General features: G+C 38.3%; 2 protein-coding genes across 3 annotated transcripts; one reads left to right on the top strand and one right to left on the bottom strand.

The window, feature by feature from the left end:
- The first annotated feature begins 705 nt into the window (after positions 1-705).
- On the top strand, positions 706-2,287 carry cldng (claudin g). Of its 2 annotated transcripts, none has more exons than XM_046837908.1 (2): positions 706-824; positions 1,553-2,287. In XM_046837908.1, exon 2 carries the CDS (start codon positions 1,582-1,584, stop codon positions 2,209-2,211), a length of 630 nt encoding a protein of 209 aa, XP_046693864.1. In that variant the 5' UTR covers positions 706-824; positions 1,553-1,581; the 3' UTR covers positions 2,212-2,287. The 2 variants fall into 2 exon arrangements, with proteins under 2 accessions (XP_046693864.1, XP_046693863.1); XM_046837907.1 differs by having other exon boundaries at positions 733-896.
- htr1fb (5-hydroxytryptamine (serotonin) receptor 1Fb) lies at positions 2,207-27,325 on the bottom strand. The gene is made up of 2 exons (XM_046837906.1): positions 27,254-27,325; positions 2,207-4,260 (listed from the first exon to the last, which is right to left on the bottom strand). The coding sequence occupies exon 2, from the start codon at positions 4,234-4,236 to the stop codon at positions 3,133-3,135; it is 1,104 nt and encodes a 367-aa protein (XP_046693862.1). The 5' UTR covers positions 4,237-4,260; positions 27,254-27,325; the 3' UTR covers positions 2,207-3,132.
- Positions 27,326-27,674: the final 349 nt, after the last annotated feature.

Consider the following 27,674-nt stretch of genomic DNA (forward strand, 5'->3'; position numbering starts at 1 on the left):
TGTAATAAATAATACAGAAAGAAAGAAAGAAAGAAAGAAAGAAAGAAAGAAAGAAAGAAAGAAAGAAAGAAAGAAAGAAAGAAAGAAAGAAAGAAACCCAACATAAATAATTGTATACATTTAATAAATGTGTGAATATAAGTATATGTATAAACATATAATTGCCCTTAAATTAATGGAATTAATTAATTATTGCGCAATAGTGATTCGATTTGAACACGTTTTTATTCTCACTGGTATATAAAAAAAGTTTTCAAAGTTTCTCAAGTGTCCCAAGAATTAGAACAAAATATATCTACAGCAATTTATATATATATATATATATATATATATATATATATATATATATATATATATATATATATATATCCTGTAAACACTTGTAATTAAAAACTTCCTTATGCCACATTATTACTTTTTTCCTTTTTTCCTTTTCATTGTACAAACTTTCACTGACATCTGTACATATGACAAATAAAATTGTATACTTTTTTTGTTATAATTTTTACCGAGACATCATAAACTAAAAAAAGATCTTTAATTCGTTTAATCCATAATATTGCATGCAACAAAGCATGTAAACTACACTCATTTCTTCTGCTTCATTCACGTGTGGACTTTCGTATCACGTGACTAGTGTGGTTGTCACGTGACTTAATTAGGCTTGTATAGGGGAACCAATCAGTAATGAGAAATTAGCATGAGGAGTCAGTGGGCCTATATAAGCCTGCACAGCAGGTCGTAAATTCAGTGAGCTATAGACCAAGTAAAAGGTTTTGTATCTTGTAGGTTATTGGGTGTCGTGTAAAACCAGCAGCATTTGGGTAACTTAAGGATTTTCTTATGCTTTTGTTTGTTTGTTATTATTTGTATTGCAAACGTGTTAAAGTTTCCAGGTGAGTTGTTTTTTTTTGTTGGTTTAGAAATATTGAGTTTAATGTAACTGTTACAGTTGTTTCTATTTGATAAAAAAAAAATTCTTAAGGTGTTAATTTACATAGAAGTAAGCATTTATTTTTAATAATTGCTGGCCAACCATCTTTTATTTCAAGTAATGCAGTTCTGAGTTACACTACATTGTAAAGTTTTGTATCAAATTCTTATCTGTAGTAGTAACTTCTACTATAGAACATGAGAAATACCCTTTTCTTATTTTTTTTATAATGGTTAATGAGCTTGTACGACTAAACCCATTAGTGCTCCAGAACTGGGATTGTATCCCTAAAGCTGGTTGAGTAAATGGTGTTTGTCACTCTTTTTACCCTCTTTATCAAACTATATAAAAAGCTGTTTAGACTTTGAGTGCTTGTTTTCTGGTACAACTGAATAAATAATTAAGGGTAACCAAGGCCAAGTTGTAATCAAAGAATGCTCACTCAATGCATCTTAATTGGTTTGGGCAAAGGCTGATGCTTTCTAATCCTTCCAGTTGTTTGGTATCTTAATGTCCCATTTAGTTTCTCTGTGCACTTTCCAGTGGCCTGGAGCACTTTTTAGAATGAACCCTGATTTGGCATTTTACTTATTCAAGTCTTGTGTTTTTGTCTTCCAGTTTGAATCCTTCTCTGCCCAAAAAGTGCCATGTCTACAGGGCTACAGATGCTTGGGACCATGCTGGGGGTTCTGGGCTGGCTGGGAACCATCCTGGCATGTGCTCTCCCACTATGGCGTGTTACCGCTTTCATTGGCAACAACATTGTGACTGCGCAGGTTGTCTGGGAAGGATTGTGGATGACCTGTGTGGTCCAGAGCACCGGCCAAATGCAGTGTAAGGTTTACGACTCGATGCTCGCTCTATCCTCAGACCTTCAAGCCTCTCGTGCCATTCTGGTCATTGTTCCAATGGTGGGACTGGTGGCTATACTTGCTAGTGTAGCTGGAGGCAAGTGCACAAATTGCTTGGACCGAAGCCCTGCCAAGGCCAGGCTAGCTACAGCTGCTGGGATTTTCTTCATCGTGGCAGGGATTCTCAGTCTCGTGCCACCCAGCTGGATTGCCAACACTGTGATCAGAGATTTCTACAATCCTTTGGTGGCTCAATCACAAAAATATGAGCTTGGGGCATCCATTTTTATATGCTGGGGAGCTGCTGTGCTCATGGTGATTGGTGGTGGACTTCTGTGCACCTCTTGGCCCAGTGGTAAAGAGCAGCATATGGGAAACTATAAACCGGCGTCTCAAACCAGTCGAGAGCGTTTTGCTTATGTCTGAGTCTAAGGACTGATTTGCTTTGTCTTTTTAAATAATTTGTCATTTATTTGTGTAAATAAAAGTTTTATTCTTCATACTTGTTGTGGAAGTGTTGCAGTTTATCCTGTAGATGGTGCTGTTGTGCTCGAAAATTCTCTTGAGGTGGGTACCACCTACAATTTATTTTGAGGGAGTGAAAGTGTGGTCTGATACACACGAGGTCCTAGTATATTGCTTTTTGAGCAATTTCCTCTGATGAAATTGGGAAGGAAAACTAATTCAAAATAAAAGATTCTGAATGCAACTGCAGATAAAACTGTTCTCTGGTGTTTACATGATAACTGAAAAGGAACAAGCAATATATTGTGTACAAACTCATTGCACTGCCACAGACCATATCATCTGAATCTTTTGGATAAATTCTAAAGGGAAAGGTAAACAATTAAAATTTTATTATTTAGATCAATGGAAGAGTCATGCACATATTACATTAGTTACCAATATGATCAATCCTGGTGGCAGAATCCAAATTGCCTTGGAAAATGAATTGCATGAAAAGGGAATGTAACAAGTCATGAACATGTCGGATTCATAAACCTGTCTTTGGGAGGGAATGGCGTTGTTGCTGACATGGAGACCAAGTTCAAGCTTTATAGAAAGGTGATTCTTAAAATTGGCATAAGTCTTGACCATTAGTCCTGAGATGACAATTGCAAATTCCTATTACTCAAATTTGGCTAACACAGCTCCAGGATAAATTAATGCCATTTTGGATTGAGAAAAATAATCCAGTCCAACTAATTGTGTATATATTTTCTATGAAGTACCCACAAATCTCAATATTTCAATTCTGTACTCTCAACAGTCTCAAAAATAAGACTTTAATATAATATAAACCTAGGATTTCGACCCTCCACAGCCAGAATCGCATGGCTCTTGAGTTCACCTGTACTGGGTACAAGACAAAGGAATGAGTTTTTGAAAAGCTTTTTTGAAGTCCTCGTTGAAAATGGTGTAAATAAGCGGGTTGATGAGGGAATTCAGATAACCCAGCCAGGTGAGGATGTCAGCCAGCAGAGCCGACGTGCTGCAAGAAGGACATGTGTTTACGATGACCTCTTTGAGAAAGAAAGGCAGCCAGCAGATCACAAAGGCCCCGAGAATGAGGCCGAGAGTGAGGGCCGCCCGTTTCTCCCTGGCGGCGGGATTCCGTCGGTTCTTGAACACCCTGCCTGTGGTGGGAGTGATCTTGACGCGCTCGCCATCTGTCGACGGCTCTGAGAAAGACTTCTCGGTGGGGCTGAGCGTGTCTGGACTGAGGGGTGGGGCTTCCTTGTCCGAACTCCGGATGACGCTGTTGACCGACTGCTTCACCAGCCGGCTGCTGCCTCGACGGTTGCGCAGCGTCTGCGCCGCCCGGTAGATCTTGTAATAGAGCACCAGGATGAGCACTAGCGGGATGTAAAAGGCGCCGAAGGTCGAGTACACAGTAAAGGCTACATGGTCGTGCTCCATCATGCACTCCATGAAGCCGCCTTCCCCGCTTGCATCAGGCATCTTCCTCCACATCAGAGGGGGGAGTGAGACAAGGATGGAAAGCACCCAGACAACTACGATGGTCACGGCCGCTCTCTGAGATGTGCGTTTTTGCGAGTATGCCACGGCGTCGGTGATGGCACGGTAGCGATCGTGGGCGATGGCTGCCAAGTGCATGATGGAGCACGTGCAGCAGGTAACGTCTACGCCCAGCCACAAGTGGCACATTGCCGGCCCTAGCACCCACGTCTCTTCCGCTATGTAGACGATGCCTACTGGCATGACCAATGCGGCCACCAGGAGATCCGTGACGGCCAAAGAGCAGATCAAATAGTTGGCGGGTTGATGCAGCTTGCGAGTCACCAGAATGGCTGTAATCACCATGGAATTGATGACTGTGGTGGCTACAGCCAGGACGGAGAGCATAAAGCAGAGGGCAATTTTATTGCCACTGATCCGGGCATCTGCATCATCAGAAAGCTCCACTGAGGTGCAGTTGACCGGATCCATGGTTTAGAATGAATCTGGAGAAACCTGAGGAGAGAATTAAAAATAAACAAAAAATGTGTTAATTAATCAAATAAGTAATTGATTGATTAATTGATTGATTGCTTGATTAATACCACATCATACAAATCACTGCAAGATTTTATTACACACACTTTTTTTAGAGACATGAGAAAACAAAATGCACAACATCATTAAGTTCAGATCCAGGGATTTCATTATAACTGTAGGAACCTGAGGAGAGAATTAAAAAACCAAACAAATAAATAAATACTACATTATACAAATGACTGCAAGATTTTATTACACACACTTTAGTGTTTTTTATTATTATTTTTTTTAATAAACTCAGAGACATGAGGAAAGAAAATGCAAATCATTATTAAATCGAGTGTTCTTTTTGTAATAAGTAGCAGATGCACATCTTCAAAGCAGCCCTTAATGGTTCTTTCACTGTTGACAATTTGTTGTGACAAATAACCAGGATGTTAAACATCGCTGAATATTTTCTGTCTTCGAATTTTATTTGAACACACTTTAAATGGGACTGAAATGATGCATTGTCGTGGAAGAATTTCCTGCTAATGAAGAATGTTTACATTTCCTTTCATCTGGGGTCAGTGTTTCATCAAAATAACATTCAAGTATCCTTTTTTTATTCATTTAACCCCCCACCACACGCACACACACACACACACACACACACACACACACACACACACACACACATACACACACATGCTATTTTTCAGGAAAAAGCCATTTCAGCTTGACAGCACTAAGTCATTTTGTCAAATGCACATTGCTGCACTTGGAAGAAAGCTCGATGCACAACGCATGTGAAGTCAACTGATTCACCAACTTCCACTCCCACACTAACCTTCATACAAGTGTTAGATAAAAAAAAAAAAAAAAAACCCTGCACAGGCTCAATCTTCACTTTCTACTGTATTAATTCAAAGTTTGACCTGCTGTAGATCTAGGCCATTTATGTAAGTCGTTTTTATCTATATTCTGCTTCACGAAACAATCGGAGGAAGCATATGAAAACCAAATCACTCAGTATAGACTGATGAGGTGTTAGAATTCATTCTCACAAGCAATCAGCAAGGACAGATGTCTTCTTCTTTTTCTTTGGGCTGCTCCATTTCATCTGTCTCCATATCACTTTTTCCTCTACATCTGCCACTTTCAAATCAACCACCTGCACGTCTTCCCTCACCACATACATAAGCCTATTCCTAAACCTTCCTCTTCTTTTCTCCTGCCTGGTGGCTCCATTCTTCTCCTGATATCAGTGAAGATCTGAATTAAACGTTCGTTCGTACTTGGTGATTTATACTTGACGCATGTACGAGGTGGTATCAGAATGTTTCAAAACTTGCGCTGTTTACAAGAAAGTACTTTATTTATATACGTTTTCACACTATCTAGTGCTCTTGCACAGCAATACAGCGCTCCAAACATTCCTGACACTTCCGGAACGTGTGATGGAAGTCTTCTTTTCAAAGCGTGTCAAACAACTTCTGCCATTCGCAATGGTGTCAAAACTGCAACCTTTGAGCCTGATCTTCGGGAAGAGGGAGAAGTCCGCAGGAGCCAAATCAGGTAAGTAGGGTGGGTGCGGAAGTGAGATCATGTTGTTTCCAGCAGATGTGGTAACCCATGTGGTCAGAATAGCACCGGTTGCACAGCTCCCGATGTACACAGGACTAAGTCTCTTTTGGTACACTGACTTGTGCAGGTCGGTGCTCCTTGTGAATGTGTGTGCAGCCTTGTGCTGTGAAATTCTTACTTTGCGTTTCCCAGCAATGTTAATAAGCTGAAGTCAGAACGCAGGGTCAGCCATGATACAGCACCCCTGGAGCACAGCGAGTTAAGGGCCCCCATGTGTGGAATCTTAACAATCTCGGAGCTTCAATCCTCAACCTTTTGATCAGTAACTCAGAGCCTTCACCACTGAGCTGGGTGACCAATGGAAAGTGGAGGCCACTCTATGGTGCCGGGGATGGTTTCGCATCAACGACCTGGGGGTAAATTATGGAGCAACACAGGAGCCTTGAGGATGGATTTGGATTGTACTTAATGTCAACAGTCTACTACAATGGCTCAGGACCACAGATTGCATTTAATCATCTATAACTGCACACTGTAACAATGATGAACTGTAATGAACGGGCATTCGGTGTCACTCAGATAAGGATGGGTTAACTTTTGAATCTGGTTTCTTGCTAAGGGAGTTTTTTCTTGCCACTGTCGCCACTGGCTCTCTCATTAGGGACAAACATAATTTTTTTTCTTACAATTTAATCTCTGTAAAGCTGCTTTGAGACAATCTTCATTGTTAAAATAGCTCTACCAATAAAAATGTAATCAATTAAGTTACCCCCACCACCCTATACTTGGTATAGGGAAATAAATGTATGCGCGATGTGAGGCGGTAAGAGTTAAGCGCTGTCGATGTTTGTTTGATCCACTGATATCTGCTTTTTATTGAGTCACGATCAGTAATATCTTCAGAGCATGACTTCAGTGCCTAATTGGAAATCGCACGGCGCCTCAAGCAGCAGAACTATAAATTACACAACAGCCACCGTCACCAAAATAGTGTTTATTACAGATACTATATGGGTCCGGATGTGTCCTGTCATTACCTGTGAGAACACTGCTGAGAATATTATGCTGACAGAGATTCTAGCATTTAATACAAAACCGGCTGTTTTTACATGAAAAACAAATCGTACAGGGAGAATGAAGAAGTTGTCAAGCAGGTAAGGTTCGGTTGGATTCAGCTGCAGGTGTTCCTGAAGGCAAATTTGCAGTCTGAAAGTACAAAACAGCATGGCACACTGATAGATTATACCAGCACTCTAGAAAGTCTAGTAGGACAAGGTTGGAAAAAAATCAAATAATTGTAAACTTGGATTACATGAAACAGAGAAAGGCTCCGACTTCAAAACTTAAAGGCTTAGAAAGACGATTTTTTGAAGCAGTTGAAAATAAAGTTTTGGGCTCATGATAATTGTGATTTATATTAATCAAACTTTGACTCGTTAATATCATTCTATTAATATATCACTGTGTTAGGAGTAACATTAGTCAATTAAGCAAAGGGTCTTGTGACAAAAATGATAATTGGAACATTATAGCCACAGTAAACCATAGTACTTTTGAAGGCAAATATTTAAAGTAAAAGTTTCAAGGGACACTTTTACTGAAGTGATATTTTACCTACTGTATCTCTGTTTTTACTCAAGTATATTGTTTATGTACTTCATCCACCACTGGACTCCTGATACTTAGAAACAATGAGTTTTTTCTAGAGTACTTTATTGATCACACAGAAATTTTTTTTCTTTACATATCCTAGCGATGTTAGGAAGCTGGGGTCTGAGCATAGAGGTTTAAGGGCCTTGCTCAAGGGCCCCAAGAGTAGCAGCTTAGCGTTACCTGGGCTTGAACCCCCAATCTTGCAATCAGTAACCCAGAGCCTTAACCACTGAGCAGCCACCTCCTGCAATTAACCCTTTGTTAAAAATTATATATGTATCTTATGTAAGAAATTTGGAACAAATTCTAATTTCGCAATTTTTGCAATGTATTTATGAACCGCACACTTCGTCCCCACTGTAACATGTGAACTGATTTTACTGGGTAACTTGGATAATGGCTTAATATTATTGCTAATGGCAAAACAGCTTGATCTGTCCATAAAGCTTTTTCAGCAGGATAACAGGAACACACTCCATACACACACTAGGGAATGAGTGAATTGTTTTTATATAAAATTCTTAATTTAATACAATTCACGTTTCCTGGTTTATTGAAATGAAGCATTAAAAAATGAAGGGTTTTTAAGGCTGCATATATCGGCATAGATCTGGAAACTGTATTTTCCATTTCCATTTACACTGGTGTTTTTTAAATGTTTGCCAAAAATCGTTGGTCCCTCACTTCCCTATACTAACGCCCCGTGTCATGTCTAACAGTGTATATTTACTTTCCGTCTCTCAGGAGCTGTGAGTGAACATTCTGTCCCCTTCGAAGAAAATGCAATCGGCAGGTTGTACAAAGTGTACATTAATCTTTAACAAGGCTCTCAAACCCCCGCCATATAGTTTGTTTAGAGACAAAAGTTTGACAGAAAATGCTGTAAATTGAGAATGCTTTTAAAAATTTAAGAAAATAAATGAACAGAAGAGAAAACCAAATCAAATAAATATTTGTGTATGAGCCCCCTTTGCCTGAAAAACACCATCGATTCTTCTAGGTACTCAGTTTTTGAAGGATCTCAACAGGTAGGTTGTTCCAAACATATTGCAGAGTTAAACACAGATCATCTGTCGATGTAGGCTGCCTCAAATCTCTTCATATAATCCCAGACAGACTCGATGATGTTGAGATCAGGACTCCTTGTTGTTCTTTACACTAAAGATAGTTCTTAATGACATTGGTTGTATGTTTGGGGCCAATCAGACGCTTCCCTTGTGGTATGTGCTTAATGGATAAGTATTTGCCTGTATTTCTCAGCATTAGGGATACCATTAATCCTGACCAAATCTTCAACTCTTTTTGCAGAAATGCATCCCCATACTTGCAAGGAACCTCCACCATGCTTCACTGTTGCCTGCAGACACTCATTATTGTACCACTCTCCAGTGCAAACAAGTTGACTCCTGCTACAGCCAAATATTTCAAATTTTGACTCATCACCCAAAAGCAATTCACTGGCAATTCTTCAATATAGACTTCTACAGACAGTAAATGGATGTACCTGGGTCGCACTGGTAACTGGCAGTTTTTTGCTAATGGTAGTGCTGGACATCTTTCCATGTCTTTTTGTCACCCGCTGCATTTCATCAGTGTGGACGAAGGAAATACAGAAAAGATGATTTTCAAATTTGTCCGGATCAATGTAGATGTAGCCAAAGAGTTTCTATCACTTGGGAAATCCCCAGGTGATGTGTATTCTGCTTATCTGGTGCAGATGAGACACTGTCTTTCCTTCCATTTATGTGTAAAAATAAAAATCATATCGTTCTCATTTATGTTTAAAAATATGTAGGGTATATGGTTTTTCTTTCACATTATTCACATCTACATAATTAAAAGAATGTAATCCTTTGATGAGGGAACTGATAGTATATACATATCTAAGAGAGTTACTCCTGAGATATTTATTTGAAGCCACATCTTTGCCAGCTGAAAAACAAATGGTGGTAACAAAATCCTGTATCCACATGATAAACCCTGCAGTTCTGAGTGGCATGCTTTATGTCCTGTCTGCCTTGTCCACTCCTCCTGCATGCACTGATTCTGATACTTGGATTAGCCCAGATCAACCTGTGGACCTGCATATCTCTGAATCTCACAATTGTAACCATGGAGGCGCAACATTTCTTTTACCATTTACAATAAAATCATTGTTATCAGAGCCCAGAGTGCACTGAGCTTTTTCTTTGTAAGGAAAATGCTGCACCGTAAATTTCTTTTGCCAGGCGATAAAAACATTACAGGCAAGATGCATCAGTTTGCTTTGAAACATGTTGCATCCTGGGTTTAAGTACAAGATACAGATGGGTTTCAAATGACAGAAAATCAACACGAAGTGTCATAGTAAGGTTTCGCGACATCACAAACCTCCAGGATAGTTTTATTGCACCTTGGAATCGATTCAGCAAATCTGCTGATTCCTCCTATAAACACTGTTCTCCAAAAAAAGATATTCCGCCAGTCGGTGTTTCGATGATGATGTCTAACACGTCACATCAAAAATCTCTCATAGGTGTTCATATGGGTTCAGATCTAATCACCGTGAAGGCCAAAGCATATCACTTTGAGGCATTTTCACCAAACTATCCAGTGACCCTCTGCAAATAAGGCAAAGTCATCCTTGAAGAGAACACACTTATCAATACACCTATAAACCATGCTAGCATTTATTGGTTGTTTCATTTAGAACAACAATAACCAAGATTAACTGTTCCAACAGCATTCTATCAAGAATGTAACACAATTGATATTGTATATCTACTGTTATTGGATGTGCCAGTGGGTTACTCTGACATGTTCAGTCCTGCGTGTTCGAAAGAGTTTTCAATCCCATGCTAACTTGATGTTATTTTTTTTTTTCTGATTGTTTTTTTTACCCAATAAGATCATCTGGCACAGTCTGATATGCTTACCACTGTTACTCCTGTTCCACATGACACACTATATAATATGCTTTTCGTGTCATAACCTTCACCAGACACTATGTTTTGCATGCTGTATTAGTTGTCTCTTCTCCTCTTGCTCTGTGGTTTACTTTTTTTTCTCCTCACAGCCACAGGAACCTTAAATATTTAAGCCTCTTAAAACTTCAAAGTTTATAAGTTTATACCTCTCCTTTCCAGGCACTGGCATGGCTCGGTCGTTTCCGAAAATGTACTCAAAATAACATTTTTGGGCTTTTCGCCAAACTTTAATAAAACCTTGAAGAGTTTATTGCTCTGTGTCAGTTTTAGTGGAACCACAGCTCAATCACGCAAATGTATAAAAGTGCACCATTTATAGATGCGACTGTTACTCTGTCAGTCAAAAGGCACTCCTTGAGAAATTCTGGCACTGAGGATATCAGAGTATATCAGAATACAAACTAGAGCAAGAACTCTGTGTTCAATTCAGCATCATGGCTAGCACTCAACATAATAATGATAATATTAGCACATGCCCCTGAGGCGAACTGGAACGCTACTAATGACAGCAAGCAGTGTCCTGGCTAGCAGGGTACTTCACTGCTGCACCAGAGAGTTCCATGCTGGGGAAGAAAACAGAATATTGATGCACTGATGTTGCTGATAAAGCTCATCCAGCGGCTGGATACCAACTTGTTTAAGTCCAGAGTGTTTAGTCACACCTAATAAAGCGCATCCTACATAAATAGAGTCTAAGGTCCAGTGGCTGGAGTCCTTGTTTGAGCATCTCCTACCTGAACAGTATCTTTCTACCTGGATGAAGTCAAGCCTAAAAAGGCCAGAGGGTAGTCAGAACTGACTGATGTTCTTCCACCTGGACAGACTCAAGGAGTCAAGCCTAAAGTACAGAGAGTAGATTCCTACATGTTTGAGCTCTTTCTACATAACCAAAGCCAAGCCAAAAAAATCCATCAAACCTGACTCAGGTCCTCTCACCTGGACAGACTCAAACCTAAAGTTCAAAAGCATTTTGTCACACCTAATAAAGCTCATCCTACCTAGACAGAGTCAAGGAGTCAAGCCTAAAGTACAGAGAGTAGAGTCCTACATGTTTGAGCTCTTTCTACATAACCAAAGCCAAGCCAAAAAAATCCATCAGACCTGACTGAGGTCCTCTCACCTGGACAAACTCAAACCTAAAGTTCAAAAGCATTTTGTCACACCTAATAAAGCTCATCCTACCTAGACAGAGGTAGGATGAGCCTTACGTCCAGAAGGTGAAATCTAACTTGTTTGACTATCTTCTACATGGAATGAACCTTTCTATCTGGATGAAGTCAAGCTAGAGAGTGAGATCAGACCTGATTGATGTCCACCCACCTTGACAGACTCAAATCTAAAGTCCAGAGGGTTTAGTCAGACCTAATAAGGCTCTTTCTTTTCTTGTTCAAAAGAGTTTTATTCACACATAAAGCTTATCCTACATAGACAGATAGACAGAGTTAAGTCCAAAGTCCAGAGGGTAGTTTCTGACTTAGTTGAGCATTTCCTCCTATTTCCTACAAAGTCAAGCCCAAAATACAGAGCGAGAAATCAGACCTGACTGATGTTCTCCCACCTGGACAGACTCAATCCTAAATTCCAGAGGGTTTAGTAAGTCGTACTACAGCTCATCCTACATGGATAAAGTAAAGCTTAAAGACCAGATGGTGAAGCCCAAATGATTTGATCATCTCCTACCTGGATGGAATCAATCCTAAGGGTAGCAACAATGCAGGGTGTTTTGGGTACATAGTTGTACAGTGCATCAAGGGTTATGGTTGTTAGAAACATTGGATCAGTTCCAGCTCCACTTCCTGGTTCTGCATGAAGGACTATCTGCACTAAGGTTTCAGTCTGGTTTTAATGGCCCTTCCTGACCCTCAGCCATATCCACCGGGGGTGGGATGTGCAATTTAAACCATTGTTAAAGCTCTGAAATATATCCAGAGCTAGAATTTGTCTTACCTTTATCAGCTTACTAATTATTATATTATTATGTAAAACCCACGTTTTAATTTGCTAGCTAAAATACTGTTTATGTTGTATTATACCACTACATGAGTGAAATTGCACAAATAGTTGTTTTTTTTTGTTGCCATATTACTGATGTGCAGAAATTCTGATGCTATATTTGGCATCAGAGTCAAAATGCTGTTATCATGACAACCCATGTCATTGTCCACATGCTGTACTGGATAGCCCAAAGTAAAAGACACAGGGCTGGATGAAAAAAACATGTCTCTCCCAATGCTGGACCATGCCAGTTAGATCACATTAGCATGCCATCCTGCTAATCAGGCTGCTAATTTTCATGTCGCCGAGAGCAGACTCTCTCTCCTCTGAACGTTCAACTGATGTGTATTAATTCAGCTGATTTTTATTCTCCCAAGCGCTTCACGATTAAGACAGAATCCGATCCAAGCAAAGCAGGAGCAAGTGAAGGTTGAGGGTTTCTTGCTCGAAGAAACAAATGTGGACATCTAGGATCATATACTGTATATCAAACCTCTCAGTATGACTCATGGTCAAACTGTTATTGTAAAAAATTACTCACAGCTTGCAGTAGGCAGTGTGGCTGAACAAATTTTACCCATAAATGTCATTCCTATATATCTCTGAAAGCAGGTCTACTGTAAATAATCTGTGCTGACATTCTTAGGTTAGATCTATCTACTGAAAGTTTTTTATAAACAATATGGACTCATTTTTTTCGCGTTTGTTATTTTATATCATTGTACACAGTTTTCTGTTGTGAATCATTGTCCTTATTTGTCGTCATCATGTACAATTATTGATTAACTTTTATTTTATGATTCGTTATTATTTCCTTGGGAATTAATAATGCTATAAGCTGTAAACACACATTTGATCTTCTGATGTATAACTTTTTTTTGCAATCCAGCAACCTCGCTACCGTAAAGCATCTTCCCAGAGGAGTGGAGATTATTCTAACAGAAAATGGGGACTGAATGTGGAATGGGATGTTCAAAAAGAAGCACGTACCATTCTTATGGTCAGGTGTCTACCAACTTTTGTCCATATAGTGTACTGTATGTGGGTACAGGTTGGAGAACACCAGTGAACCAATACAAGCAGGAGAACCACCATGCAGGCAGTGATGCCAAATCTTTACAACTATACAGTTGGATATTTCCGACAAGTGTGTAAAAATCACTCCAGTATATCACTGAAATGGTTGGTCAACATGTCGATTATCATTTTGACAATTTGGAATATGTTGTCCATTTCTGAAACGTACTGCAATCATTTTATCAACTACTAATTTACCAGAAAGTGTCGTGATCTCTTCTATGTTTTTGGAAAGATACAGGAATCTCAGTTGCTTGTCTTTTTAACGTGGTGGTATCAAAATGTTTTTTAAATTAGCTCTGTTTACAAGAAATGTCTATATGTATTTACATTTACACACTATCACCTTCAAAAAATAGTCCCCTTGCACAGCAATACAGCGCTCCCAGCGTTCCTGACACTTCTGAAAAGTGTCCCGGAAGTCTTCTTTTCAAAGCGTGTCAAGCACCTTCTGTGATTTGCAGCGGTGTCCAAACAGAGACCCTTGAGCCAAATCTTCATCTTCAGGAACAGAGTGAAGTCTGCAGGAGCCAACGGTCAGCAGGGTGCATGCTTGCAAAGGTGTTCCTGATCTTTCAGCATCTTCCGACGATGTTCTTCCGCTCTTGAAGCGGAACATGCACATGCTCAGAATAGCTCCAGATAACACCATTAGTCTAAAACTTTTGATACCATCTCGTACATGTATGAGACAAAACCCAAACCATGTCAAAATTCATGAATCATTTCCTCTGAGAGATTTGATGATTACAGTCTCTAAACTCATAACCTTTTCTTTTTGTCCCCTGAACGATAACTACTCAGCCATAAGAGCTGGTTTTTAGCCTCTACTCATGAGTTTTTTTCTAACACTGCTTTTGTAACAGTACATTTAAAGGACGTACAAGACCTAAGTGACAAAGCTAACGTTGAACGCCAACTACTAAGTCCACCAGAAGCCACAAACCGAGGTTTGATTTGCAAAATGTTAAATTATTGTGCTTGCATAATTCACAGCAGGAATATGATGACTACAAATGAAAAAAAAAAAAGGATTTTCTTATCAAATCATAATTACTTTTCTCGTTCCTGCGTTCTGCGGGTTTTGCACAGAGGTGGGACTGTGTGTCTTTCAATATTACGTCCTCACTCTTAACCGGCACAAACTATGGCCCGGTTTTCATCCGCGACGTTTAAATCCCTGTCTGTGTCGCATGTCTCGAATAGAGCTGCGAGATTGAAGGTAACTGCAAAGCATCAGAGGGAATTCATTTAATTGATTAATTAATAAAGCCCCAGTCTTCCCGTTTTATTTGCTGCTCACCGGTCTTCCCGAACAAATTATTTTTTAATCACGGAGCACTCATCATAGCGTAGTGTATTCATTACTGAGGTGTTTTTTTTTTTGTTGTTCTCTGTGACGAGTGATTGCCTCGCGTTCTGCGCCATGTTTTGGCCTTCATCTGGATTAAATAAAAGCTGAATGAAATATAAAAAATAGGTGGAAAAAAAACCTGTGTAGGGAGAAAAAAAATCTGAAAAGTCTGGAATAGAAAAGAAAATCAAAAAGTTCTAATGACTGCTAAGTGCTTACTCAATGTATTCCTATGAAAAAAGATTTTTCTCTATGATTATTAAAAATTGATCATGTTATCAACTATATTCTCATTGGTGGGTTTTTCTTCCATCACTACGTTGGTTTGAGCTCTGTAAAAGTAAAGAGTTTGATTTTTCAAGCAAAGCACACTTCATGTCACTGGCTCAGGAGGTCAGGTGACTCTTTTTGTCGTTGGCTAACGGGAAAAGGAAATATAAAAAATAGAGTTTGAGGTGGAGAGTGGAAAGGGAGAGCTAGTTTGGATGGGGGTTTGAAAGCTTTCAGAAACACTCTGCCAGATGTGCAGATGACGAAGGATCAGTCACACTGAGCCAAGAGGTCCTTCGGGTTTCGGGCTAGTGGAAAGCTGCAAGCATTCAGCAGCCTACCAGCAGGAGACTTAAACTACAATTAATCGATCGTTCTGCGTTTCAACTGCACTTCGGTGCTTATCGGTGGCAAATATTCAGGAACACAAGCGTCACAGCTCGAGGAACATGTGCTCTTCTCTTTCCTCACCATTAAGGTTGCAAATTAAATGTTAAAGCATGACCAAATTATTTTTTAATGGGTTTAATGCTCTTCAAACTCAGTAAACAGGGACTTATTTGTACTACAGTCTGTTAATTTGGTGGAATCTTCAAGAATTTGACCAGTGTCAAAATCACAACTGATTACTATCAAAGATATTATTTATTTTCTATTAAACATATTCATGGACAAACGTTTTTTGAACATCCCGTTCCACAGTCAGCCTCCATTTTTTGTTATAATAACCCCCACTCTTCTGGGAAGATGTTCCACTAGATTTTGGAATGTGCTTGTGGAGATTTGTGCTCATTCCACCACAAAGGTGTTAGTAAAGTCAGGTACAATCTGTTCAATATGGTTAGAGCTCTAAAGCAGGCCACTCAAGATTTTTCACTCTAACATACATGAAGCATATCCTTATGGAGCTGGCTTTGTGCACAGGACAAAGTCAGGTTTGAACAGGTTTTGGTCTCCTAGTTCAAAAAAAAGGGAAAATGTTATACTACCACATCCAAAGACATCCATTACAATTATGTGCCTTAAACTTTGTAGAACCACAAATGACATAATACTTATGTCCATATGGTGTACTTGAATTATAGTTTTTCTATACAGTAAATTATAGTCCAATTATATTTAGTTTGGTTTAATTAATTCAACAATTAGCCTGTCATAAATAATCCATAAAAAATATCTTTCATAAAATAAATCTGTATGGAGGGGGGGGTTATTTATTTATTTATTTATTTATTTATTTATTTATTTATTTATAAGACCTCCACCTTTGAGGTACCCACTATTTGAGTTGAAACGAGTTTGTACAACTCGAAAAAAACACCCTACCTCCACCGAACGAGGTAATTTCACTAATAAGGCAGAACAAACAGACCTCATGTCTCATAGCCTGTTAGCAAACACACAAGATTATCTAGTTTACCTACCACTTACTGATTGAAGTGCCACTCAACCCAATTTGTTTGCCTCTGTATCTTATTGCGCTACAGCTATCAGACAACTACCTTCAAGATCCTGAAGCTTGTTGCCAGAAAAGTGTACAATAAAATACAAGATTCTCTATTTCCCCTGAGTGGAGTGCCTAAAGCTCGGGGTAGGAGAAATAGTTATAAGAAAATAGAAGAATACCACTGCAGTAACAAGTAATACGATCTAAAGCTTTTTTCTAAAAACAATTTAAGTCTGCAGTGTTTTTCTTTCGCTCGAAAATAATAATTTGTAAATAAAAAAAAATAATTTCTTTCGGTACAGCCATCTAGACACATATTCCAATATCATCAAATAAATTCACTGCTTTCTAAGTAGTCAGTCTGCCTGAAAACACATATCCTTAAAGAGTGTAAAAAAATAAAATACCTTTCTGAGTATATCCTTTACAGTTTCTTCACATCTTGTCTTAATGCCTGGTTTATCTCGAGATCATTTTCCAGGAAGAGACCACATCTTTTTCTTTTTTTACTAAACACAGAGGGGGGAAAAATCATCATCTGCCACTGCTTCTGATTGAAGAGCTTAATAAATATCCTGAGTAAAGTGTTGCCTCAGCAGGATTACCAATCTCTGGGAAACTTTCCATCAAACTCAGGAGCAGAAGGCACCTTAACAACATCTTTGCCAGTGATGAATCCGTGGCAAATAATAAAAAAAAATAGATTTATTCTCCGGACTGCTCTATAAACAACCACCTGAACATTACTTACATCCTAGTGTCACTGTATTCATCCTATCTCACAACCTACATGCTATAAATTAAAACATGTGGAGGTTGAAATAAATTGTGTTTGTGTAGGGCTTGTTAGAACGTTTTTCATGCGATGGTGTATTTCCTAGTAGTGTTCTGTGTATTTATGACCAAAATCTAAATGTGTATATACCACACTCTTTGGGATTCACTCCAATTATGTAACCCGTTCACATTCCCTGTCAGACTGAGAGCTCTGAAAGTCAGGATCGGCTTCACCTCCCTAAAAGTTGGAACTGGATCAAATTGGCTCTCGTCCTTCACCTTCATAATCAAAGCAGGGTTTCCTTTTTAATCCTCTCCACGACATCCAATTAGCTGAAAGTAAGTTCAATGCTTGATATGATTTGTGTCAGAGCGCTCGCGTTTGTAAATTGTGTTTGCTCTTGCAATTACCCAATCAGCCAACCGAGTGGCGGCAATGCGGGGTATAAAACTGTGCGGGATGAGATTATAAGAAGAAGAAAAAATCCGATTGCAGTGATTTTGACCCTGGCATAGTGGCTGAGGCCAGACGGTTTAGTCTTTTTAAACTGCTGATTTGCTCAGGTTTTCACACAACAGTCCCCAGAAGGGTGCAATCAAGAAAAAACATCCAGTGAATGGCAGTGCTGTGGATGGAAACGGCTTGCTCAATTCGAGTTGAGTGGCTTTTACTGTCATTTCAACCATTACACAGCTGGCACAGTAAACATGAATTGAAACAACTTCCCTTAGGATTGAGGTGCTACATAAAACACGGAACTACAACAAAAAAAATAATACACTGAGGGGTTACTGAGTTTTTTATTGATGATACAGGGTATCAATAAGTGAGGTACAATGGGTTCATTCTCAATTTAAAAGTGGACAAAATGTTGATCAGTCAGAATCTGGTGTGAAAAAAACATATTTTTTGCCTTCCGTCCACACTGAGACGACGTTTTTAGTCTACAAAAACGTAGCTTCTGGAAACATTTTTAATCATGTCCTCAACAGAAAGAGCAGGAAAGTAAATAAATGCCAGGCGGAAATAACGCAGATCGAAGAGTGATCTGATGTGGATGAGCAACATTTAGGAAACATTTGGAACGAAGGTGTGGACATTTTTAGACAAAAACACTGTTGTTTTATTTATCCGGATTAGTGTAGACATATTTTTACTGACCACACTCATCTCTTTAAAGCCATAATTTATCTAGTTCCTAATGACTACCTTATCATTATAAAGAACAAAGTCACAAGGCACAGGTAGTCCCACAGTGGGTCCAGAAACGTGGCAACGAGTTCAGTGTGCTTTGGTCCAGTCTCCAGATTTGAGTCTATTGGAGCACCTTTGGGATTCTTAAAATGGCAAATCTCAGTTTGACAACATGGATCAGAACCTCAAACACCTTGTAGAATTCAGACCTTGAAGAATCTAGGTTGTTTCCTAACATCCAGCAGCTCCGAGATGTCATTGTGAAGGAGTGAAAAAAGGATCCCAACAACAACCTGTGCAGCTCTGGTGAATTCCATGCCAAGGAGGATTAAAGCAGTTTGGACACAGTTTTGACATGTTCACTTAGGGTGAACTCACTTTTGTTGCCAGTTATTTCAACAATAATGGCTGTATTTTTTAGTTAATTTCAGAGGACAGTAAATCTATACATGCTGCACATTGACTAAAATATATCCAAGTTTCTATAGTATTGTCACTTCAAAAGATCTACTAAAATGTTTGCTGAAATGTGAGGGGTGTACTCACTTTTGTGAGCTACTGTACGTTTTTCCGAATGAAGTTACAAATTCAGAGGATGGAAACGCTTTTTGGAATTCGGATTAAGTGGCATTTACTGTCATTTCAACCATTATACAGCTGGCACAGTAGGCCATGAAGTTGTACTATTGGAGCACATTTAGGATTCAGGTTCTTAAATTGACAAACCTCAGATTGACAACAGAATCTCAAACACCTTGTAAAATCCAAGCTTCGACAAACCAAGGCTGTTACCCAGTATATACTGGGCAACATGGTACATACCTTTGTTTTCAATTAAGTAAAAAGATCAGTGCATCTACAGTCTGTCCAACATTAAGCAGGTATGAAAACTCATACAACATTTCAATTTGGCATTGAATGGATGGCAGATGGAGGAGAAAACCTGAATTTTCTGTAGGGCCTGTTTAAAGCAAAATCCGATTAACTCCACATGAAATAAAAGAGAGATTACTGGAGGAATGAGTGAATAAAGTCTGCACAGCACACAGATTATACATATGCACTATGAGTAGGTGCGTGGGAGAGGTAATTGTCTTAAGAGGGCGGGGGAGAGAACAGAGCGAGGCACTCGCCTGCCAATCAGAGATCAAACGTCAAAAATACAACGTGCCTTTGCACTACAGACACCTGCCTCGTTCAGAGAGCCGTATGCTGATCTCAGCAGATAGGTGTGAATGGTGCTTCTGGAGTAATTGCTTTGTTTATCCAACACAGAAGGCACTTTGCGTGACTAATAAGTAACATTCGGTCAACGATAAGATTAGTAGGTGTGTGGAAATATGCCACGGAGTACACGTTAGTGTGGAGATACAAATAGTCTCGAAACGCATACCATTATATCACTGTCAGCACACACTTTCATGAAAGGACAGGGAACGGTTGAGTCGTTTCGTTTCGTGCCGTGTCGTGTCATGTCATCTGACTGCAACCTTGTGGGAAGAACTCCTGAAAGACGTACTGCCGGCATTTCTTCCAGCGGGAAGAGGGACGCAAATTCATCATCATCCACAGCTCAAGGCTGTTATCTGTTGTCAGTAACTGAGCCGTGCACTCTTAATGCGCATCTTAATGTGCTTCTCCTCCATTCACATCACCCACGCGAGAGAAAGAGTGCGTCTTCAATCCGGGCAGAAACCTCTGTTTTTTTTTTTTATTGTTTTTTTTTTATTGTGGGGATTACAATCCGTATATTTGGAAATGGTTTAAAGCTTCGATTGGACGTTTCCCGTAATAACGCCAAAGTTTAGCAGAGAACCTTTTCTTAATGGGTTGATAAACATATGTATCTTTAGACAAAGCTTTAAAGTAATCATGTTAAATATGACAAACACTGTAATGTGTAAGCCAGCAGGTCCTTAGACATGTTTGACAACAACAAAAACAATGATCTCTACTTGCATGAGGGTTTCCCAGATCGAAAGAAATTTCACGACTTTCCACTGAAGGTGTGGCTTCTAATATACTTTCTATGCAATCATGCCCTATGCTGGAATGTACACCACACACTCATTTGTGTCTATGCTAATGAACTTAGCCAGCTAGCTAAACAATCAATAGATAGACAAGAGACATATGAGCAGATGTGCGATGTGATATGATTCACCACTCTTACGATCGGATTTCGATTTGATTCATTGTAAATTAAAAAAATATGGTACAGATAGTTCACTTTTATTTCTTCGGTTCAAACAGACAGCAAATCATAAATTTATTTAAGTTGACTTCTAAGGCATGGCCCCTTTCACAAAAAAAGCCTTTGTAGTGCAACAAGAAAAAAGATTAAATAAAACCAGAGGTTCTTTTTCCCTGTTCGGTGTCTAAGAAGATGCAACTCTACCTCTGCCATGTTCATCTGTATTCTATGTGACTCTCAGGACATGCCTCGTCTCCGTAGTGTTGGATTACGTCATATTCACGTAGCAGCTGTGGCGCTGAGGGAATGCGCTTGAGAAACAGCTTAGCGACGAGAAATCAATCTACATATAATTAACAAAACATTGGTCACTTTATAAATAATAACAGTATAACTCATCTACTAATAATTATATATTTGTTACACATGTGGTTATACGGTAGCTTTACTGTTTTTATCCCATGCGCGTACGTGGGATCTTGTCGTTGTTCTGCCGATCGGTTTCTCACCACTGCAGTTACGACACTGACAAGTAGCTCGGGAGATCACAACACTTGGTTTATTGTATATCAGGAGCTAAAACTGTTCTTTTCTACGATTCAAATCGCTGTTCTAGCGGTATTATCTCCAGATCTTATTTAAAGTTGTAGTACACTGTTTAAAACCTTAAATTTCACTCTCTACATATAAATTAATCGTTTTTTTTTTACAGATGCAATCATGTTAAAAAACGTTGCATCGTGATACAAACGCCAACTTGTATCCGATGCAAACGTTGCATCACATCGTTGCATCACATCGTTGCATCACAACATTTATGTGGATGCACTGATGCGAATCACTGAATCTAACCATCTCTACTGTCTATACAATCGTGCCATATGCAGGAATTTACATCATACACAAGTTTGTGTCGGTGTTAATCAACTTAGCCAGCTAACTAGCTCGCCGCTCTTTAATACATTACTACCTTCACTACCATTTTTCTACTTAATTAGGGTTCCATGTGCATTCCAGAGCACAGGGGTAGCGCATTAAAGTTTTCACTTGCCTGGTGCACTAACCCTAATGCATTTATAATTTGTACACCCCTGGCTCTGTATTCCTGTGACTGCGAGGTGAAAGTGCAAAATGGCGAGTTTTAACTTGAGGCAGTTTAAAGCATATAATAATCCAAAAATCTTTTTTTAAAGGGGATTATAAATAATTAAACTTTAGGCTGCTGTGTGGTTTCTTGGCCAGATGTTGGGGAATGCATACATAGATCATGCACATGAAAGCAATGGTGTATTTTTGGCTACGGCAACATCGCTCATCATTATTACATTTTGTTCGTGTTCTCATCAGACATCATGCTCTGCTATAATGGAGGAGCTTCCTAAGCATTCATTTATATGTTAGAAGAAAAAGAAGAGAGTCAACTATGAAGCTTACTAACAAATCAATTTTCGGAAAATCATCAAGAATCCAACACTCCTGAGATTCTCTTGTGCCTCCATTTGTTCTTTTACATTTATTCCAATGAACTCTTTGAAAAAAGCTACGGTTTGATCACGGTAATGATTCAAATGTTGAATGTAAAATTCAATGCACAAAAATCTAACACATATCTGAGTGCACATAATTTTCAGGGATGTTTTTTTTTGTCACTATTTGGTTATCTGCCACACCTCATGCAGCTCATCAAGAGTCCGATAACAAGCTCATAAAAGGAAGCAGGACTGATAAGGCAGAAAGAGTATTTGTTTCATTCTTGCTAATTTCCTGACCAATGATTTCTTGTTAAGATTAGAAAGCGTAATATATTGTCAGGTTGGGCCCATCCTCTTTTCTTTTTTTTTTACCCAAGAATGGATGAGAATTGGTCTATCTGTTGTTAGAGAGTCTGGTGTTTTACCAGTTGTTTTCTAATTTCATCAAATTCATGTATTACAAATTTTATGGAGTGTGAATAGGCATCCTGAGGCAATATGGCAATCATTGTGACAATAACATCATGCAAACTAGTGGCTAAATTCTTCTGTAAGTTTGTATGTTTTATGGTGTATTACTTTGAATTAAGGCTGCAGCAAATAACTTGAGTAATTCAATTACAAAAATTCATCTAGGGAAATGTATTTGACTAAATTTAGTCTATTTAACCAAACACGGAACACTGTGTTTCCCATGGACCATTTTTACTGATGCACCACCCGCTAAACTCTGGAGCTCTCTGGACAGGTCAATACAGAAGACGCTGCAGAATTAAAAATGGAGGAACGGGAAGAAAACAGCGAGGGACGAGGAGGAGATTCAGGCTAAAGAAAACAGCAACGATCATTTCTATACATAAAGAAAAAGTAGCACAGCGTGTTAACCCTTTTTAAAGTAATTTGAAATAGATTTTAATATTTTTAGTTATATAGAGTGCAGTCAAAAAGTCAATCAATAATAATTATGTTTCATTAAAAGAATAGTTTCCCATAACCTACTTTACGTGGCCACTGCAGAGGGACTTTTTGAACGCACTGTATTTGTATTTTGATTTAATACGGCAATTAAATGACATCATATTCAATTTCAACAATAAAAATTTACATTTTTCTAAAAAGAAAAAAAATAATTACTTGTTCATTGTGTCATTGTGTTCAAATGTGTCATTTAAGAGATTTTAAAGTTATTTGAAAGACTTTGTGGTCTTTATGAGGGTTTTTTGAGGTCATTTGAGGGACTGCTGGGTCATTTAAAAGATCTTGGGGGTCTTTATGGGTGCCTTTAATGGCATATGGCAGACTCTGAGGTCAGAGAATGTAAGGTAATTTGAGAGTTTAGGGTCTTTATGAGGGTATTTTAAGGTTATTTTAGAGACTTTGTCATCATTTAAAAGACTTTGGGGTCTTTATAGGGGACTTTGAGATCAGTTGAGAGTATTCAAGGTCAATTAGGAGACTCTGAGGTCATTTGGGGACTTTATTTATATTATCATAACATAATTTTAAAAAGAAGTAGAGAAAAAACAAACATGAATGACAGATAGTTGATCCTATCCACGAAGGTGCCAATAATTCTAAAGTTATTGGTAAAGCCTGAGGGTCATCTTTGATTCTGCAGAATCACTGATGTTATTTTTAACTTTGTACCAAATCTTTTCCAGACTATCTGTAAATAACGGCTTTTTTAATGCCTTGTACCTCCTGGTTTATATTTAGTGACAGAAATAAGCTTGTGTAACTAAAATAAAGAACTAGAATCCATCATTGGGTCCAGAATGACATTCGTCACCCTGGTGATCGCAATCATTTTCTAAAATTCAGTTAAGTTAATAAAAAAAATAATGATTGAAGTTTCTGCATAATAGAGTACACTGATGAATGACAACGCAGCAGAATTCTGAAATCCGATTGGTCAGAAGGGAATCGGGTTTCTATAAGCACCACTCCGGTGTGGCAAAGGAATAAAAGACTTCAGGGCATGCTGTTATTAATCAACTTTCGAGCCGTAACGCACCACCCCGTCGTTAATTCTTTTCCTATAACGGCGCACCCCGTCGCGTTTCGTTCCTCACACAATGCACTAATTAACTTACATCTTAATCAGATATCATGACTATAATTAAAACATTGTACGAAAAGGTAGTTTGTGGGAAGTTCTAATTTTCACTAAAAACACTCAAAGTGAAACAGAGCTACAATAGATTTTTGCATTTGCCTTTGCATTTCATGCTCCAGGTGAATCTCTCTATTGGGAGAATCTCTCCATCTCAAGTTAGACTTTAGGAATGAGGGTGAAAGTAAGTCTGGTTTGCTTCTTTCATCTTTCTGAAGTAATACGTTCAGAGGCTATGAATGAGACGGTGGAATCAGCAGGAAACCCTACATTTTAGCTTATTAATGTTCAATTATGTGTGCGGTGTGAGGCAGGAGCGAACTAATTCCACGTTATCAGCCGTGATTGAAATTCATGGACGCTGACTTGAGGTGACTCTCCACTCTCATGACTCAACCGATGTCTTTTTGCGCGCTTGTAAATGAGCGTGTGGTCCGTAACAGTGGGCTCGTAGAGCAGGTTTGAAGGTAATTGTAACGATAAAAAAAAAACAACAAAAAAAACTGAAAATATCTGTCTGCATTTATATAACCAGTTATTAATGGGAACGGTAGAATCGCAAGCATGCTGTAAGGAAAATGGAGGCGCATACTGAGCAGTGATGTAGAGCACATTATTCGACTCTGAGGGTTCTTCAGGGGGTCGTTAGATGGATAGCGGTTGCAGCTTTCTGATGGAACCATTTCTGAATGGTAAAAAAGAAATGGGGAGCTTCATAAAACATTGGACTGTTTCCCCAGAAGAGCAAATCAAAGCAGGATAAAAAGTGCATAAAAAATTCACCAGAATGTTAGAAACAGTATGAATTGTGCTGCTTTGAAATTATTTCTAGCACAGTGTAAAGTAGCTTTTAGTATTTTCCTTGCATAAAGTGCATACCTAAGATAGACAGATTTTACGCATTTTACTGTACTTCACTATGCCTTAGCTTAGCTACAATTCTGCATGTATCTGGAACTTCCCTGGAGCCATGAACACCTTATCATTCTTCCCTCGAATAGCGTTCCCTGCCTAATACACAGCTCAAACAAATCACACAGGGATTTAAAGAGCTGGTCACTGGAAAAGCCATAGCGTATGATTTGCATCTTTTTTATCCGGACCAAACCTTTTAGTGAGCCCTCTGAGCCCTTATTCTGGATAAAGACCATGGTCATGAGGATAGAAATGCTTCATTAAAGGGGTCAGAGGGTCTGTATTGATTTGCAGGGACTATTACTTATAAGTAGACACATTAAAAACTATAGCAAGAAAATATTGTGTCCAAAAATCAATATACATTATATAAACTATATTGCTAAAAATTTTGGGACACCTGACCTTTCCTGCCATATGTGGTTCTTCTCCAAACTGTTAACACAAAGCTGGAGGCACTCAATTGTATATGATGTGGTATAATAAAAAAGCATGACAGTTCCCCTGTGCACAAAGCCAGCACCATGAAAACTTTTGGCAATATAGTGTGTGTGAATATATATATAATAATTCCTTCCACTCTTCTTGGAAGATGTTCCTCAAAATTTGGGAGTGTGCTCTCTCTCTCTCTCTCTCTCTCTCTCTAGATAAAGTTAATGAGTTTATCCATTTTAGCTCTGTAACTAATTACCTACATCATGTTCTCCACTCAGATTTGGTAGATTTGATTACTCTGACTATCAGATCAAGGTAAGATGATATGTTATATCTACACCAGACAATCCTACAACCCATTATACATGTGTTCAAGCCAAACAGACCCATTAAATCAATGAAGTGTACTAATGAGCAATGCATGTAATCGATAATTGCAATCATCCATTTATCATTTATCCACTAATTCATTGCTGATCGAGAGACGTTAGAAATGGGTAAATTGCCTGTCATGTCTATTAGTACTAGTAAAAATCCATGTCTATGATTATGCTAAATTTTGGTCCGATATGTGTGTATATTACATATAGAAGGAAACAGTATGTGAACAACACGGCTGTACTCTGTTATTATACATGTAGAAGTGTGTTCCTCTTTCTAATGCACATTCTAAATCTAATGCATACATAAACACAGTATATGTCACGTTGTATGTCACGTGAATAAAAATTAGACCAAGTGTACGATGATTTAAACCATCTCTTGAAATTTTGCAGATTTTTTAAATTTTAAAAATGTTTATGATTTATATATTTATATATATATATATATATATATATATATATATATATATATATATATATATATATATATATATATAAGTTATATAAGTTATATAGTTATATATGAGTGGAAAGTAATTACCTGTATATTAAAAACATTTCTACAGCTAGAACTTTTGTTTAATGGGAATTCAGTAGTGTTAAAAAAAAGCAGATATAAAGAACAATAGAAAAAGAAATCTTGTTTTTTATAGAATAGAATAAGAAAGAAGTGTATAGTAGTACATGCACATATATATATATATATATATATATATATATATATATATATATATATATATATATATATGTGTGTGTGTGTGTGTGTGTGTGTGTGTGTGTGTGTGTGTGTGTGTGTATACACATTACATACATATACATATATTCCATATTGTACTATGTATACTGAATGCTGTGGCAAGTAATCAAATATCATAAAAATCTGCTATAATATTTATTATGTGTATCTTATTTCTGACAAAACTTTTACCCTGGCTGTACATGTCAAGCTATATAAATAATTTGGGTATATATATTATCTGATTTCTGTATGTATATATATATATATATACTGTATATGTACTTGTATACTGTATGTGTGTGTGTTATGGTATACAAATATATACATATATAAAACATTTCTATAGCCAACTTTTTTATAAAGGAAATTCAGTAGCAACATAAAAAATGTTGAATCATCATAAGAATGAAAGACTTACGTGATTTCAGGCGGTCAGAAGTCCTATCAGCAAATCAGTTCTGTCAGAGAGAGAGAGAGAGAGAGAGAGAGAGAGAGAGAGAAAGAGAGAGAGAGAGAGGGAACAGAGGGAAGAGGGAAGAGAGAAGAGACGAGAATAGTGTCTCCACTATGGGCACGCGAGGTGTAAGCATTCCGTGAGCAAGCAGACTCAACACTGACTGGGTTTCTTGTGTGCAAAGTGAGAGCGTGTGCAGGAGAGAGAGAGAGAGGGAGTGTTAGAGAAAGAGAGAAAGAGAGAGAGAGAGAGGGTGAGAGGAATGGAGTGAGTGCTCGCTGCACATCTCCTGTGAAAGGCGTTGCTAATTTGCCAATTATGACGCTTTGGAGGTAAAAATTTTAATTGTTTTTGGTCACTTTCCCACTTATACTCAGTTCATGTG

Source organism: Silurus meridionalis, chromosome 24 (genome assembly GCF_014805685.1).
Source record: "Silurus meridionalis isolate SWU-2019-XX chromosome 24, ASM1480568v1, whole genome shotgun sequence".
Taxonomy (NCBI): Eukaryota; Metazoa; Chordata; class Actinopteri; order Siluriformes; family Siluridae; genus Silurus; species Silurus meridionalis.

Bases quoted from the DNA above. Each gene is read 5' to 3' on its own strand.
- cldng (XM_046837908.1), top strand. From the start codon at position 1,582: ATGTCTACAGGGCTACAGATGCTTGGGACCATGCTGGGGGTTCTGGGC.
- htr1fb (XM_046837906.1), bottom strand. From the start codon at position 4,236: ATGGATCCGGTCAACTGCACCTCAGTGGAGCTTTCTGATGATGCAGAT.